This window comes from Neofelis nebulosa, chromosome 8, assembly GCF_028018385.1.
Source record: "Neofelis nebulosa isolate mNeoNeb1 chromosome 8, mNeoNeb1.pri, whole genome shotgun sequence".
Taxonomy (NCBI): Eukaryota; Metazoa; Chordata; class Mammalia; order Carnivora; family Felidae; genus Neofelis; species Neofelis nebulosa.
In genome coordinates this window covers 93622668-93640956 of record NC_080789.1, presented here as the reverse complement: position 1 = coordinate 93640956, position 18289 = coordinate 93622668, and the positions used below count along the sequence as shown (strand labels likewise).

Genomic DNA, 18289 nt, shown 5'->3' with positions numbered 1-18289 from the left:
GCAGGGAGATTTCAAAAGAACACCTACTGATATTGAGGAAAAACCAGGGATGTGCAAGATTATGGAAAGTCAGGGAGATGAGAGTGTTTCAGGAAGTGGAGAGAAGCCAACATAGCATATGCTCCCAGGAGATTTCCAGTGACTTTAGTGAGAGAAATGTTGGTGAAATGATGGGAGTAGAAGCTAGACCCAAGTGGTTTAAAGAGTAAGTGGGTGACGAAAACAAATGGAGGCAGAAAGCATGCACCACCCTTGGGAAAATATTACTGTGAAGGGGCAGTGGTAGGGGGTGAAAGGTGAAGAGGAAGAAAAGGTAGCAACTGACAGCATGACTATTTCAGTGAAGGTTTTTTCCCTTCGATTGTAAAGACGTGAACATGGTTAAGAAGCCAAGAATAGAATATATTAACAGGGAGAGGTGGAGAATAAGAGGCAAGGAAAACTGGAAGAAATGGGCTCTAGAAAATAGGTGGTAGAATTATCCTTAGATAGTTATTGAGAGAGAACCCCTTGTTTTTAACAAAAAAGATGTAGGATTATGCTTATGGTTAGGCAAGAAGAAAAAGTTGTCACTTTTTCCTGGCCAGTATTTTTCCTCTGTAAGGTAGAAGGTGAAGGCCACGCACTGAAAGGATCTGTAGGGCAGTGGGTTGGAGGACTGAGCTGAGTAGAAAAGGTTGGAAATAATTGTTGTTTTGTGAGACAGTGAGTTAACAGAGAATGGCCATAGACTTGACATATATTGATCCCTGATTGGATTTCATTAGAATCATCTCTCTCTCTCTCATATATATGTGTGTGTGTGTGTGTGTGTGTGTGTGTGTGTGTGTATATACACGTATATATGTATGTGTGTATATATATGTAATACATATATGTATATATATATTATATATATATAATTTCTAAGCATTATCAGGTTGCCAAACAAAACAGATGGAATCTGTACATTCGACTCCCTCTCCAAAACTGCTCCTCTCGCAATATTCACGCAGGCATACGTAGAAATGTACAGCTTCACAATTATAGTTTCTAGACAGCACCTGAAGTTATTATGACCAAATCTTCCATAACAATATATTTGCAACTACTTTTTCAGTGACACATACATAGATACTATTTGTGACACATAGTTCACAGTAAATATTGAATTACATCTTTAATTTGAAGGGAAGTAAAGAATGAAGAGAAGAAACAAAGATCAGTAGACACAGTTTCCACTTAACAAACAATATGTCTTGCTTTATTTATAAAATATATTCAAGTTTTAGTCATGCTTTTTTGTCAAGCTAAAGTGAATCTTCCCATGAAGGATCTTTGTTTGTTGGTTGGTTGGTTGGTTGGTTTGTTTTGGGTGGGGGGAGCAGAGGGAGAAGGAGAGAGAGAATCTTAAGCAGGCTTCACACTCAGCACCAAGCCCGACTCAGGGCTCTACTCAGAGCTCAACTCAGGGCTCGATCTCACAACTATGAGATCCTGAACTGAGCCGAAATCAAGAGTTGGATGCTGAACTGACTGAGTCACCCAGGCACCTGTCCCATGCAAGATCTTTAATGCTTTACATTATAACTAGTCAAGAAACCCACTTATAAAGGAAGATTGGGTGAATAGATAATAACAATGTCTGGGATGCTCAGAAAATGAATATTATAAAAGTTTATTAGCCAATACATCCCATGTAACCAAAATATAAGATAAAACTTCATAACTTATGTCTGTTTAATATCTTTCCTTTAATTCTAAGACAATTAAAGGAAATGTTAACAGCACACAGTAATCCTCGAATATGACTAAAATAAGGGATGGTATCTAAAAATGACAATCTGTCCTCTTAATTTAGGATTCCTCATTCTATAGCCTGCAGGTTGTGCCCAATGATAAAGGTCTGTCTCATGTTTCCATATATGCTCTCTTATTCCTTTGAGTAGATGATCTTGTGTCATAAAACCCATCTCCTGTAACACAATATTCTGATTTTACTTTTTTTAAACCATGTAAGAGCAGAGTAAAAAAAATCTCTTAATAGGAACTGTTTAAGAAGGAAAAGGGCAATGAGAAAAGATTCTGCATATAAAATAAAAAATGACCTTCTGTGGTGAATTTCACTATTTTTCACGTGTGACAAGAGTAATAAGTCTTGGCAGTTGGAACATGGTATTCACCTGAGGGCTATCAATCATTCTCACTTTGAAAGACAGAATTTATGAATTGTCAGTATGTCTTTTAGGCAAGAAACCAGTGTTCATTAAGAGAAAAACTACAATAAATGCTCAGATAAATTGAAAATCAAAATGTTGCCTGGTCAGCTGATCTTAAGACCATATTACACATAATCTCCAGTTCATATGTTATAATAATTGGTAATATGTGAGATGTGCATGGCCAACTGCATGGCTATTACTGTGCTTTTCAAGTGGAATATAGTCTGGAGATCAATGGCTTGAGCTTTTCTTCCCCCTACATTCTATATAAAGTAAACTATTTGTCATTGAGCAACTCCCATAAATACAACTCTGCTACCAAAACTGCTGACAGCCTTGTAGGCGATTTTAGTAGTGGAAGCCAGGACTGAACACACTGAACTGCATTAGAGTTGGTCCCTGGAGAACGGAATTGAACTTCATTGGCAACAGCACAGTCAGAGTTCCATTTGACTCCTCATTAAACCTCTCATAGGGATTACAGCTCTTTCTCCATGCCTGCTACTGCTTCTTTGCTATAGAAGAGATAGATATGAACACATAAGCATCGGCACATTTTTTACATATTTAGGAAAAGATGGATGTTCTTAACAAAAACAAAGTGACTTACAGATTTTTTTTTTAATTTTTTTTTTCAACGTTTTTTATTTATTTTTGGACAGAGAGAGACAGAGCATGAACGGGGGAGGGGCAGAGAGAGAGGGAGACACAGAATCGGAAACAGGCTCCAGGCTCGGAGCCATCAGCCCAGAGCCTGACGCGGGGCTCGAACTCACGGACTGCGAGATCGTGACCTGGCTGAAGTCGGACGCTTAACCGACTGCGCCACCCAGGCGCCCCTAGATTTTTTTAAAAGCATCTTCCAATCTCTTGTTCATTAACAGCCTTATTAGTATTTCCAAAAGAAGCAGAATTTTATTTCAATTTGTGCACATTCATTTTTCAATGCCTCTCTTAGAGCACATAAGAGATTCTGTTTGGTCCATTTACCTTTTCTCCAGGAAAAGCGGCATTCGGGGTAAAATAGTTGGGGATAACCATCTCTGTCTTCTTTACCCGGCAGTACTGTTATGATAATGAAATCAGAGCAAATATTTTGAAATAACTGGTAAAGCACATATTACCACCTGCACTATATATTGCCCATGGCCATTCTTGCTGATTTGGAGTCTTGAAAATAGCATAATAAGATCTACCATACTTTGGAAGTATTGCACTGGAAAACCAGTCAATAGTTAAAAGAAACACTCTGCATGCTCTATGGATTGAAAACCTCACACTGCTGGAGATACAACATTCACATCCTTCTCCGGAGTCTCTCCTAGGAAGATTCCCAAGACTTATTGTTTTAAGTGCAATAAAAACAAATGAAACTTTTTTTTTTCCAGCAACAGCTAAGTAAAATACTCTTCTCCAGAGAGGAAATCTTCTGTGATTATGAAATAATGTCATCAGTCTTCAGGCCATCTAATCACAGTGTTACTTAATGGAATATTAATAATGCTAATTACTAATACTTTAATGGAGAATGCTTTACTGCTTTCTGTTCACTGCTATTGTTCCCCAGAAGTGATTCATGTGTACATAAGTGCTAAGCAAATTGTGGTATAAGTGATGAAAAAAAACCAGAAAGACAACATAGCAAATACTATTATGTAAAAATGTACCTCACTATTAAAGTTCTTTTTGCATTTACAAGATGACTGTATGATCAGTAGAATTGTTTTTTTGCTGCCCTACATACACCAGCCAAGCCTATATCCCTGTAGCTACACACACACTCACATGCATGTACACACACATATCAATACCTTTATGTATATAAGCAAACCACAACATGGCCACCTTAAAATCAAATTTGATTCAAAAGAGTTGTTAGCAATTTGTGAGTATGATTTTGTCGCTGGTCTAAACGTGTCTTTAGTTCTAGACATTAGATCACTTCAGTGCCACTTTCAGAAACATTTGGGAATAGAATGCTGCTTTCGGCAGCTTCAAACTAAAAGGAAAATATATCAAAGCAAAGCCCCTATGAGTGCAGTCCCAAGGATAAAATTTTCAGATAGCCCATGAGTCTGATCCAGAGCGAGGGAGAAGCAGTTAATATTTTCCCAAGGGAAAGAAAAGGTCCAGGCCAACAAAGAGAGGGTATAAAGGCACTAAAATGAGCATATAAGGAGGAAGAACATGGCAACAAAAGATACTTGCACAAAAGACACCAAAGACAATATTTTCATGGAAATTCAAACCACTATTGTATATTTATGTATACGACCATTTAGTACACAAACATACACATGTAAATATATTCAATCTAAACCTTTCTTAGACACACATACACATACCAACCAAGTGATTAGTATTTGGTCATTAGTTATCTAGCAAAAGGTCAAGTAAATGTAGCCCTGGATCCTTTTTCATGTCACTTCTCCCTAATGGTGGGTCTGAGACAAACTCTGTATATTCATAACCAAGGTCACCTTGCCTGTCTCCTGGTGCCCAAGCATGTCTCAAAGACAAATAGGAAGTTCTATCACTGGCAAGGCACAGCAAGGGTCATTTACATGATAAGAAGGAGTGATTCATATTTGAATAGTGTACTCCATACTTATTTTGACAGACATTTTTCAAAAACTACACATAACCACCAAAGGGATATAAATACTTTGAAAATACACAGCTTGGAAATACTTGCCTGAGCTTCTAAAAGGTCACAGATTAGTTACTCACAAGTAATTCACATGTGTTAAGAAGCAAATGCTGTGAAAGCGGTCAAAGGTTACAAATTTTCAGTTACAAAATAAATAAGTCCAGGGGATGTAAGGTACAGGATGGTGACTTTAGTTAGTATTGGATATTTGAAAGTTGCTAGAAGAGTAGATCTTAGTTCTTCTCACAAGAAAAAAAACATTGTAACTATCTGTGATGATGGCTGTTAACTAGACTTGTTTGGGTGATCATTTCACAATACACACAAACACTGAATCATTATGAGGTATACCTAAAACTAATACAATGCTATATGTCAACTATATCTCAATAAAAAATAGTTTGGGAAGGTCCTGTTTATCCTTCACCCAGCTTTCTTCAAAGGTAACATTTTATATAATTATAAAATCAGGAAACTGACATTAGTACGGTTCACAGTCCTAATTCAGATTTCACCAGTTGTACAGACACTTGTATGTGTGCACGCCGACGGAGGCGAATTCTCCTGCGTCTATATGCAGTTTTATTACCTAGGTAGATTTGTGTAACCACCACCACAATCAAGATACAGAACTGTTTCATCACCACAAAGATTCCTAACATTACAGTTTTTTAATTACACACCTCTGTCCCGGAACTCTCTCCCCCCCCCACCCCCCCCCCCCCCCACCCCCCACTGGTAGTTATAACCATTCTGGACAAGTTCAACAGTTTCTTTAATAGTTTCACATTTTTAAAGTATATGTTTATAAATACGTAATATATTGTGATCTCCCCTCCCCCACTTTAGGCGACCTGACAGACTTTGGTATCAAAAGGCAGCCCTTGAAATTTATATAAGAACTGATTTCAAACGGAGATAATGTATTTAATTGTGCTACTTCCTCCCGGTGAGGAGTGGGACGGAGAGAATGGAATCATCCCCATCAAACACACAGGCACGCACCACGCATTCCATCACCCCAATCACAACCACCGCTCCCCTCCGAGTGCTTTCTGTACTTTTACAACGGCAACTGAGAGCAGATGTAGGAAGATTGAGAGGAGACTGGGATCCGCTCCCCAAGTTGCTCTAGAGGAGTCAGGGAAACCCCCGCACAACTCCGGAGTCTCAGAGACGGTGGAAAGGGTTGGGGCGGAGCCTGGAGTGGGGGTTGCCCAGCAAGAAGAGGCGGCAGGCGGACCCCGGTGGGAGGGCTGGGAGGCTGCTGTCACTTTATGAGCCCGCGGACCAGACTGAGAGTATCCTGCTGCGGGAGGACCGCGGCCGGCTGGGTGCAGGGCCCCCGCCTCTCGCTCACCACGCGCACCCCGGGTCTCCTCCGGAGCCTCGGTGGCGGCGGCGGCGGCGGAGCCTCGCCCACCTCAATCCCCACCCTCTCCATCCTTAGCTGTTAAAGAACAGCAGCGCCTGACACCTTCCTGGCGGACCTCGGGCGCAGAAGACGAAAGGAAGCAGGCGCAAGGGGACTGGGAAGGCAGCATGCGCCCGCCGGGAACAGCCTCGGCGCCCACGGTCTGAGGCGGCAGCCTCACTTCGCCATTGTGAGCCGCCGCCGGGGGAGCTCGCACGCGCCGCGGACCCCCCGGGTCCCCGTCGGCACCGTGATGGGGCACCTGCCCGCGAGAACGCGCGGAGGCCGCCGCCTCCTGCCTCTGCTCTGGCTCTTTGTGCTACTCAAGGTAGGGGAGCGCCCCCCCACCCCCCACCCCGCCCCTGCCCCTGCCCCGGCGGTCCTGCCTGCGTCCGCGCTCCGACGCCCCGGCTCCATCCCGGGGGCTTGATGGCCGGGCCGCTGCACGCGCTGGTCGTGCAGCCGGGCGCAAGCTTTGTTGTCCTTGCGTGTGCTTGTTCCCGGCGGTTTTGAGGGATGGGATGGAAGAACAGGCAACTTTGCTCCCTCCAGCTTTCGCCCTTTGTGCTCTTTTTTTTTTTTTTTTTCTTTACCGCGGCTGGTATCCACGTCAAAGGTGGGCTTGTTAGGTAGTGTTTCACCAGGCAAAATGAGGTCACTTTTCCTTCTGGTCACTACTGCAACTCCAGTGCTCTCCCCAACGGTGTGTGCGGCTGCTTTGTCTCAATTTACTTTCTGCTGGAACTATGCACCTGGGGCTGAGCTCTCTGTTCGCAAAGGACTGCCGGGGTGGTTCGTGAGCATGGTTTTCTTTGAATAAAGAGTGTCAACTTGAGCCTGGAGAGAACTCTTTTCCCCAGGTCTTCATCTTCAACCTCATCGTTCCCCTTACAAAGTCTTTAGACTTTCCCCCACCTTATTTACAAAGGCTGGTATCTCTAAATTTAAGTGGCAGAGAAATCTGTGTGATTAACTTTTTCGAGTTTTCTTTGGATTCTGCTGCTTTAGGCTGTGATTTTGAGGAAAATGAGAAGGAAGGGGGCTGCTTAAAAAAATCCTACTTTGTTAACTATGCTGTGCATGAAATCTTTCAGACAAATTTCAGCTACATGTTTGCTTGGAAAGTAGTGTGGAGTTGTGAGGTAATTGTCTACCACTTGTGTCCTCAGTGGGTCTAGCTTTTCGTTTCCTCATTAGTCCTTTTCCCTTCCTGGCAAAGTAGGTCACAGGTGACTGGGAGCTATCCTTTCAGCACCACCGTGATTGCTACCTTGGAAATGGATGTAACGTTAATGGATGCAAAGGTTTCCTTACCAAAGAGTCACTTTTTGCTTACGTGTACCATTAATTATGAATGCTTGATAAGGAGACAGTGGAACAGGACCAATGGATTGAGAAAAGCATCAATTTTAAATATTCCATATCTTTATGGCTCTTAATGGAATATAGGAAAAAACAGTTTCAAGGAGAAAAAGCAACAGAGTAAATACATGAAATTTTAAGTTATATTTAATATGTTTTCACAGTTTTCTTACGTTTTAAATGATAGTTTTATTTAAAATCTGGCAAATGATAAGTTCGGTCATAGGCTTTTACTCTAGGAGATTGCTCTTTTAGCATACCCCACAATTGTATTAGATTTATTTAAGCTTTTTATTAATTTTTCTACTTGTCAAATTCTGTCATAACTATTATGTCTATGCAACCCTTGTCATGAACCCCAAGTGGGAGATGGCATCACCACACATGTTTCTAAGTAACAGCTAAGACCTACATGTATGACATCTGCTCCAAATCCAACCTTTGGCACAACCACAGGTTTTTATTTGAATTCATCATAACGTGTGAGAATTTCAGGGATGTTCAAATGATGAGTTTGAGAGTGGGGGTGGAGCGCTGCAATTAAAATGTACAAAATGTGGCAAAACTTCTAATCAAAACCTGATACAGATGTGAGAAAATGCAGTCAGTGTTGGCATAATAGTAATCTCAGTGACTGTAATAGAGGTTCACCCTATTCCACATAATAGGTGTATTTTTGCCCATTTGCAGGTGGATGTCAATTATGGTTGACTGCATCACATAGTAAATACATTGATAAAGCTTGTCATTTAAATAAATATTGTAATGGGACAACTATGTAAATGTGGTTTTGTGTTGTCTTAATATAAAGTATATCAGAGGAAAAAAATTATATGTATATATACTGAATACCCATCAGGTGCCAGTCAGTCTTCCAGGGACTTCATATATGCTATTTCATTAGGCTTAATCTGTTACAGTTGACAAAGAGACGTTCACAGTGTTAAATTGGGCACAAAGGATAATGCATTTACATTTGGGAATAGTATATTACGTGATAAAATGGCATATCGTATCATCTCTTTATAATTTGGAGATATATTTGCCTTCAAGGTTTTGAACAAGTGTCAGTAAAGTAGTCCTGAAAACAATTCCGTTATTAAATAGCAGATTGTTGATTGAATCCCAATGATAAGCTCTGTGTGCTGAGTCAGAAACATTTATCCAACCTCACCCAAATCTCTGTAGCTCTCATTATGTCAACAAATCTTTCACTACTCCACATGAAGTGTCTTCTATATAAGAATAAAAATTCTTAAAAGTGATAAAGTTAGAGAAACCAAAATATGAGGCTTGATTTATAGTATTATCTTTTTCACAAATCAGAAGCAAGCAACTGGGTATAAGTGATGGGAAGTCTAAAAATTTGAATCTGTATGATTGGCTATAACTAGTTTCATTGAGGTAGCCTAAATGAGCCTGGCCATGGAAGCCTTTGTGCATCATTCCTTATCCCTAGCTAAGTGATAGGGACATTTAATAGGGCATCTCAGATTGTCTAAATCATCCCCTGTATGCTATAAGGCTAATATCTGCACAACTAGTGTTGCATAAACAATGTTAATTATGAAATTAAAAAAAATAAATTTCATAATCAATATTGATGGTGTATATAACAATAGAAAAAAAAGTAGAACTCTATTATCAAGTATACTGGGAACTACCAGTCTGGAAATCTTCTATCCACATATGAATGTAAATGGAGTATTTATCTGATGAGTCTCCTTCTTGTGCGTCTTCCCATAATTCCCAGGGAAGGCAATATAATTTCTCTCACCTATCCTATCTTTACTAAACCTCTTCTTGAAAATTGCTTCCTGTATCAGTTCACTCGATATCAGTATTTTGTCAACTAAAATGCAAATTGTAGAATATGACATCATAGGAATTTAAATTCTGCCTTCCCTGAAATGGTGCTCATTAGTAGTCAAGTGGAATGTTTCCCTAAACTCATAGGCTTGGCATGAATCCTTCTTTCTTTACTTAACCTCCTCTCTATATTTTTCTCTGTGTCTGCTCTTACCTGATGTGTAATTAAAGAACATTAAATTTGAAAGAGGACTTAATTATATTTTCTGAAAGGAGGTTTATGTTTAATTCTATAAAACATGAGTGTTTTGATGTTGGCCATAGTACTCCTATTTAGGAGAAATATCCACTTTCCAAGGTCTGTCTGCCTTTCTCCACCATTCTCTCTCTCTTTTCCTCTTTCTCTTTCTCTCCCTCTTCTCATCCCTCTCTCTTTCCCTTTCTTTGACTCTCTCTCCCTCTCTTTTTCTCTCTCTCTCTCTCTCACACACACACACACACATGCACACAGACACACACACGAAATAATTTTCACTTCCTCATGGAGGTTTCATTCACATTCTATATTATACAACATTAGCAGATGAACTATAATGTTTTCATCTTTCTGGAGCAGCTTGAACCACCCCCCTCGTAATGAAGTTTGCTGTCATTAACTCCTCTGTCAATCGACTCCTTTGATAAATGTTGTGGCCAACCTTTTAGAGAAACTCTTTCGCATATGACATTGCCAGTTAGTTGGAGAAGGTTCACTGGGCAGGGCTTCTACTGGGGATTGAGTAATCCTTCCAACTGTCCACATGTTTGCCTTTGTTCTTTGTTGCGTGACAGATTATTGTTACCTTAAGGAATAAAAAATCCACACCATACCCCTGCCTCATTTTGGCCCATAAGAAAATGCACATCTGTAGGCATAAGTAATTAAAAACAATGTAAGAATTGTACTTTTTAAAAATTTTTTTTCATGTTTATTTGTTTATTTTGTGTGAGAGAGAGATAGAGCACAAGCAGGGGAGGGGCAGAGAGAGAGACAGAATCCCAGGGAGGCTCTGTGCTGTGAGTGCAGAGCCCAGTGCAGGGCTTGATCTTGCAAACCATGAGGTCATGACCTGAACAGAAATCAACAGCCAGAAACTTAACCGGCTGAGCCACCCAGGCACCCCTTTTTGTACTTTATTTATTTATTTATTTATTTATTTATTTATTTATTTTTAATTTTGTTATTTAAAAAACTTAATGTTTTATTTATTTTTGTGAGAGAGAAAGACAGAACATGAGCAGGGGAGAGACAGAGAGAGAGAGGGAACCATAGAATCTGAAGGAGGTTCTGGGCTCCGAGCTGTCAGCACAGAGACTGATGCGGGGCTTGACCCATGATCTGAGCGGAAGCTGGATACTTAACCAACATCCAGGCACCCTTGCACCTTATTTTTAAATGTGGCACTATTTCTAGCATCTAAATGTCCAACTTAAATTTATTTAAACTTATAAGCACATTGACTCTTGAGTTTTATGAATACAATTCCAACTTGAGTCTTGAGGGTTTGCAAAGGACCTTTGGTGTTGGATACAGTTGGTGCACCTATTGAAGCCATTGTGATTGGCAGCAGTGTGGCACAAGAGAGGGCTTAACAGGAATGACCGTAGGTATTTCTCATTTTCTTCCTAATTTAATGCCTTCAGCTACACAGTTTCAGTGCTGCATTTTCAGAAGCATAGCCCCACTGCAATGATAAGCTTCACTAGAAAGCACCTAGTGTGTTCATTTTATTACTCCAAATACATTTATTTTTGTTTTCTTTTTAATTTTTAATGTTTATTTATTTTTGAGAGAGAGAGAGAGAAAGAGAGAGACAGAGTGTGAGTGGGGGAGGGGCAGAAAGAGAGGGAGACACTAATCTGAAGCAGGATCCAGGCTCTGAGCTGTCAGCACAGAGCTTGACATGGAGTTTGAACCCACCAACCGTGAGGTCATGACCTGAGCCAAAGCCAACGCTTAACTGACCCAGCCACTCAGGCGCCCCTACGTTTATTTTTGAAATAAAGGAAAGTATATTGCAATTTTTTGTCTCCCTCTGTGCTTAGTATGTGGAATTAGGCAAATGATAGAAGCTTCATAAACAGAATTTCAATTTTCAGCATTATATAGTTTCTGACAGAAAAGTGTTAAATACCATCATATTGATTTGTGAACACATCTTTAAGGAAAACATGAGAAAATTATCATTTTGTGAATTAAATCATTATAATTACATTGCAGTCATTACAGTAAAAAAAATAATAAAAAGTTACCAGTTCCTTATATCAAGAACTTATTAAGATTATGGATCAAAATACCAAGGTGTTATTTTTTCCAAAAATGCAGCACTGTTGATTGCTCATTTATTCACCACTGCATTTGCTATCATCTATATAAAAGCAAAGTTGAAATAATAGAAGAAATCGCTTTCGTTACCTCTACATGTGACCTGCAGCTTCAGCCAACATCCAGCCAGCTCTGCAAGTCATAGTCTTGCTTCCTCTTCCATATCATCATTCTTCTGTGACCACTACCAGCTAGAGCTGACAAAGATTTCTGCATTCTTCTAATAGAAATGACTCTAATTTGTGCCATAACGTTGCCCTTGAGAGAGATGAAGCCTTTCCTACACCCCAGTCTTGTTTCTATTTATGGTGGTGTTTAATCCAAGAGCATAACTCAAAGCCTTAAAGAACTCTTCTGTCATGGCCTCAAAGATCCATTGGTATTAGCTCTTTCTGCTTAAATAAATGTGTGAGAGACTTCTTTGTGCACCTGTGTCCTTTATTTGAAGAAGCAAAACAAGGCTGACGTGGCACAAGTGGAATGAGCCAGGGGGTGAACGGGTTGCGACGAAGCTAGAGGCGGATACAAAGACTCGTATCCTCATCTCTCCTGGTGCTATTGGCTCCAACAGGTGCCTTAGTGCTTCCACCAGCTCATCAGGGCAATATGTAAATAACCTCATTAAGCACCTCTCTTGTAATCTACAGTCACTAATTATTCCTAATTACTAAGTTTGTCCTTTCACAAGCTTGTCCTTGGGCTCCAGAGCACTGATCCTTAGGCTGTTTTTTTTTTTTTTCCTCTGAACATGGTGCCTTCAAATTTATTTCTATAAGTACAACCATATTTTATCCTTGTGTCAGAAAACCGTTCTCAACTCTTTCATTTAAAATCTAATTCTCCAATGAAAGATGTCTGCTTTCCTAGACATTCTAGTTACCTAAAAGGCCAATTCCTTTTACTCCTGAATATAGTAGAACCAACAAACAGAGGATGTTCGAAACAAAGTTGTAGAGGTTTCTTGGTAAGGAAGATTTTTCCTTTCCTTTTTTGTCAGGAAATTGAGATGAAAGAGAGAAAAATGATAGTTGCTTGGGAAAATACTTCAGAAACAGAGAATCAGAACTGACAATAGGACTCTGAGTTTGAGAATTGTATTAAAAATTATAAATATTCATGTTGATTTTTGTAAGGAAATTAATATAGGGAAAATTAGGAAATCAAATGAAAAGGAAGTTTGATGAAAACAAATGTATTGCCATCTTTCTATTTATATGCAAATAAATTTCTTATTGAATACTCTTCATTTATTTGGTTTCCCACTCTTCCTAAATAGGAATGCTGTGCAGCTCATTTTTCTAACAAAAACCGGTCTTATCATAAAGTGAATTAAAACCAAATGAACCTGCTAATTTTTGTAACTTTACTAAACAAATAAAAAGCATTTACCTACAATGTAGGGGTCCAAAATCAGAATTGTATTCCATAATACTAATGTGTATGTGATGTACATGACAGATGTTTCCCTTTTTTTCTGTATCACCTCATTTAACTGTTTTTCAGGTAACAGAAACTTTGTGTTTGTTTGTTTTCTTTCTACCACACCTACTTTTTTATAATAGATTATTTGTATGTGAGAAAATATCATGGGTCTACCAGGTCCTTAATCCTTTTCTTTCTTTATGGCCTCCTATTGACCAAGTGATGCACAGAGACATTTCTGTCCCTTGTTCCCTTTACTCTTAACCCATATCAGAGACCAACTATAGCCCTGTAGGCTGAACTTGATTCTGATTCCCTCTTGGTTCCTCTCATAGGAGCTTGTGATTGGCATGTACAAATAAGATGTTAGAGAATTCCACAGAATCTGCAGTGCCCTTTCCATACTTGGTCTGATCTGAGTTCTGATTCCTAACTTCTTCTACCCTACTTTCTGAATCAGGATTCTATTTTGACTAACTCTAGCATTACTGGCTTGTGATCCTGGCTTTAACTTCTGGTTAATCTCTCCCTGTCATGTAGTTTCCTTGAAAGAGTATCCTATAAACTCTTCTGGCTAACCAGTCTTTCCCCAAAGCCAGAATGGTCACATTAAGAAGTTACTTTTCTTCTTCAATACTAAGTCTGTCTTTCTGATTCCAGGATAATGATTTGCTGTCCAATTCCATTCAGTTAATCAAACAGTGATTGAATATTTATTGTGTGCCAGGAATTGTACCAGATGTTGTAGGTACAGGAATGGACAATAGTCAGTTGAATCTTCACAAATGATATAGTGGGAAAATAGACATAAAAGAAAATGCCATTAAAATTTAGTGAAGTTTTTGTTTGTTTAATAGAGAAAACTATGTTAATAGAAAACTACGTTAACATAGTTAAAAAAAAAACTATTTTAATATGCTACAGGAGAGACTATATCTCATGGTTTGGGAAATGATTTCTTAAAAGATGATACCTGAGCTGAGCCTCAGTTAGGTTTAAAAATATGGACATACAGACAGAGAAAACTGCATGAGCAAAGGCCCACTGTTGCAAAAAGAATGCAAGCATGGCAGAGTTTAGGAAAATACAAGTGTGCATAAAAGGAAGGGAGGGGATAGATACCAGATCAGGGAGACTCCTATATGCTGTGCTAAAAAAGTAGGATCTTTATTTTCTAGGTGAAGATGATCATTGAAGGGTTGGGCCAGGCTTAGTAGAGTAAGATTTGTAGTTCAGAGAGAGTTTTTGGCTATAAGAAAGGTTATCCCAAAGGTGAAGTGGGCCCGGAAGCAGTTGAACTACTAGGAGGTTATTATAATGGTCCAATTAAGAGATGACAAATGGTGACCCTAGGGTGATGGGAAAAGAAACTAAAAGTAAGGAGGCAATGTTAAAAGTAGCTAAATTGACAAGGCTGGTTAGATGTGGGAAACCGGGGAGAGAGTAATTTTATGCTAACTTCCAGATAACTGACACCTTTGCCTGAAATCTTGCAGTTTTAAGAATGTGTACTCCTCCAGATCGGTTTACCCCCTTCCCTATCATGCTTAGTACCATTGTTCCCGCTCCACACCTTTATTAATCATCCTTTAATTAAACTCTCTAGGATTTCCCGAGTGCCCTACTGGGGCCTTGACTGATATATAGGACATGCCGAATTTAGTGGAAGATCTCTTGAGTTTGAAGTGCCAAAAAAACCACAAGAGTATTATTAGATATGAGTCTGATGTCCAGGGGCGATGGCAAGCCTGGAGATGTGAATGGGGATGTCCCAGCAGAGAGAAAAGTAGAGAAAGGCAGTGGGCCAGGATGGGCCTTGAGGAGCACTAACATTTAATAAGGAACTTAAGAAGATGAAGAAGAAACATCCAGAGAGGTGTAAGAGGAATGTAGAATCAAGGAAATTTGGAGTCTAGGAAATTTCAAGGGGGAAGGATTGGCCAACAACATCAAACACAACAGAAAGGTCCCATAAGCTAAGATCTGGAAAATATCTTTGGACTGGAAAATAGGTAGGCCATTGGTCTCCATGAAGCTTGGGAAGAGCTGAGGAATAGAGAAGCAGGCACTTATTTGTTAAGAGCATAGGCATCAGGTCAGAGGGACCTGATTTCGATTTTGGCTTCCTTGGCTATGTCACTTACCAACAAGCTGGATGTGGAGAAAAGTTATTTCACTTGTGTGGTGCCCCTTTGGCAATCTGTTGCACTTATGTCAGAGAATACTTGTCAGGCAGGAATAGGTGAGATGGCCATAACGTACTTTAAAAAGTGCCTTAGAATACAGTAAGCACTCGATAAGTGTTCTGTACAAAAACAAAAAGAGAAGGCAAGAGCTAGGATAGGAAGGCAAGAGGTAGCTAAAGCAAAATCAAAGAGGTAGAACAATAAAAATGTGTATAGAGCTACATCTTCCAGAGTATGCGTCATGGAACATGAGAGACTTCCAATGTCAAAGATGTTATTAAGACTAAACACTTCTGTGGTAACATGAATCTTGGAATAATCAATTTAACTTTGTTTAAACTATTATTTATTCATTCACTCTTATTTTTTTGTACCAGGACTTCTCAGAACACTTAGTATGTTAATATGCATTGTGCTTTCCAGAAGGGAGATCTAGCATGTAGCATTTCCCAAGTTTGACTGTACAACCCATTTTGTAAAAATACTTCATGGGAGTACATGTGATTACACTCTAAGAAACAATATCTGTGCTTGTACACTAGACACTTCTTTTTATTCCTTTATTCCTTCTTTTATTCCTTTTTTGTAAATGAGAAATTTAACTTTAATGATAAGAAAAAAACACAGCAGCAAGATCCTTTATAATTTAAATCGCAGAATCAGAAGACTTTGCATGAAGGAAAGTAACCATTCCCAACTTTCTTATCAAGGACTGATGTTCAAGAAACTGTCTTAGGAGAAAACAAATGTACATATTCTCCTTATTTTACGGATTGTGCTAACTCCAGTTTTGGTAACTGTGTATACAAAAAAGGTTCTTTGGCTTTTGGCTATTGAAAAATGAAAAAATCATTTTGACCCTATTTTCTAATATAATCATCTTACTATATAACTTGAGAGAACAATATCTTTTATTCAGTATTATTTGTCTCTAAGATTACTGCCAATTGGTTTACATTTTTTTTACTGTTTATTTATTTTTGAGAGAGAGAGATACAGAGTGGAAGTGGGGGCAGGGCAGAGGGGGGTGGGGGGAGAGAGAATCCGAAACAGGCTCCAGGCTCCGAGCTGTCAGCACAGAGCGCAACATGGGGCTGGAACCATGAGATCATGACCTGAGTGAAGTTGGATGTACGGCCGACTGAGCCACCCTTGCACCCCTGTGACCATTGGTTTTAAACGGTGAAATCACTCTCAGGCAAGAGGTGGCTGCTCCCCTTCTCAGCACCTGTTTTGTTGTTTGGTTAGTTTGGTTTGGGGATGAGCTGTTTCTGGTGGTAGCTTTCACACATTGCTACTATCTCCATTTCACTTGAGTTGAGCACTGTGTTGTGACTGTTCCCGCTTTCTTGCATGCTCTGAATAACTGCTTGTCAACAGACCTGACAGGTTATAAAGATAAAATGTGAGAAGCTTGTCATCTCTCTGTCCTGTCCTCCACCGCCCATCATACCACTTTCACAGTTTACCCTAGCCCAGATTTTCTGCCTGTTGCCCGTTCTTCTCTTTTGTGGCCACGACAGCTAGTTGGGTAGAAGGCAATTCTCGTTCTTCCCAGTAGGGCCCCATGATGAACCATGATATTGATTTGAGAGTGTTAGCATGAGAAAAACACTTGGTACATTATAAGCATTTTATAAATGCAGACTTTATTCCAATCTCTGTTCAAAGGGTATTTCCTCAACATGTCTTTTGTGAACAGCCAATCTAAAATCACCCCGTCACTCTAAAATTTTACCATTTTTACCTGGATTTATTTTCTTCAGAGAATGTATCACTCACCACGTGGTGAGTTTTTTATTACTTGATCCTCCTTTGGAATGCTTGTAAGTCCCATGAGAGCAAGGACTTTATCCACTTTGTTCCCTGCTGTATCCCCAGCTGCTAGAAGAGCACCTGGACCATGGGAGATGCTCCGTGAATACTTGTTGAATAAATGAATGAATGTTGCAGGAGTACATGGGGTGAGAAAGGTCAGGCAGCAGCGCTGGGACAGACTCAAGAGGATGAGCTGGATGCAGGCGTGCCAGCGCAGGGACGGGGCTGCTGCACAACCCCGTGAACTAGGAGGGAGAGTCAGTCAGGCGGGTGGTGCCTGGCAGCGTGAGGGGAATCAGAATGAGGAGATGGTCTGGAAATGCTGCGTTGTTGATCTTGTGAAGAAAGCAGAGACCTTATTATAAGTGAAAATGAACTTTTTTAGGCATCAGGATGAGGTTGCTCACCTATTTTGTTCTTGCTATTTTCTTGGGTCAGAATAAACTGCCAAGGAAGGACAAATGATGTGTGGCCAAGCAACAGATGGGTTCTCTTGTGTGATCAATTCTCATTTGTAGTAAAGTAAAAACGGATTTTTTAAAATCACTTATTCTCTATCTTATTCATTAACTGTGTATAATTTACTTTGACTTCTAAAACAAAGTTATTTCTGAACTCTTGAAATCTAAGAATGTGTTCTTTTTTAAAAAATATAATTTATTGTTAAATTGGCTAACATACGGTGTGTAAACTGTGCTCTTGGTTTTTGGGTAGATTCCTGTGGTTCGTCGCTTACATGCAACACCCGGTGCTCATCCCAACAAATGCCCTTCTCAGTGCCCATCACCCATTTCCCCCCCACCCCCACCCCCACATCCACCCTTAGCTTGTTCTTTGTATTTAAGAGTCTTCTATGGTTTGCCTCCCTTCCTCTCTGTAACTATTTTTTTCCCCTTCCCTTCCCCCACAGTCTTCTGGTAAGTTTCTCAAGATCCATATATGAGTGAAAACATATGATATCTGTCCTTCTTCGACTGACATATTTCACTCAGCATACTACCTTCCAGTTCCATCCACATTGCCGCAAATGGCATGATTTCCTTCTTTCTCATTGCCAAGTAG

The 18289-nt window shown here is 39.8% G+C and overlaps 1 protein-coding gene across 2 annotated transcripts in view; it reads left to right on the top strand.

Annotated features, from left to right (window-relative positions):
- Positions 1–6026: 6026 nt before the first annotated feature.
- The window catches only part of PTPRO (protein tyrosine phosphatase receptor type O), a 248354-nt gene continuing 236091 nt past the window's right edge, over positions 6027–18289 (top strand). For both annotated transcript variants that reach the window (XM_058743573.1, XM_058743572.1), the window contains exon 1: positions 6027–6593. In XM_058743573.1, the coding sequence (XP_058599556.1) occupies positions 6519–6593 (75 nt within the window). In that variant the 5' untranslated portion in view covers positions 6027–6518. The remainder of the gene's footprint in view (positions 6594–18289) is intronic.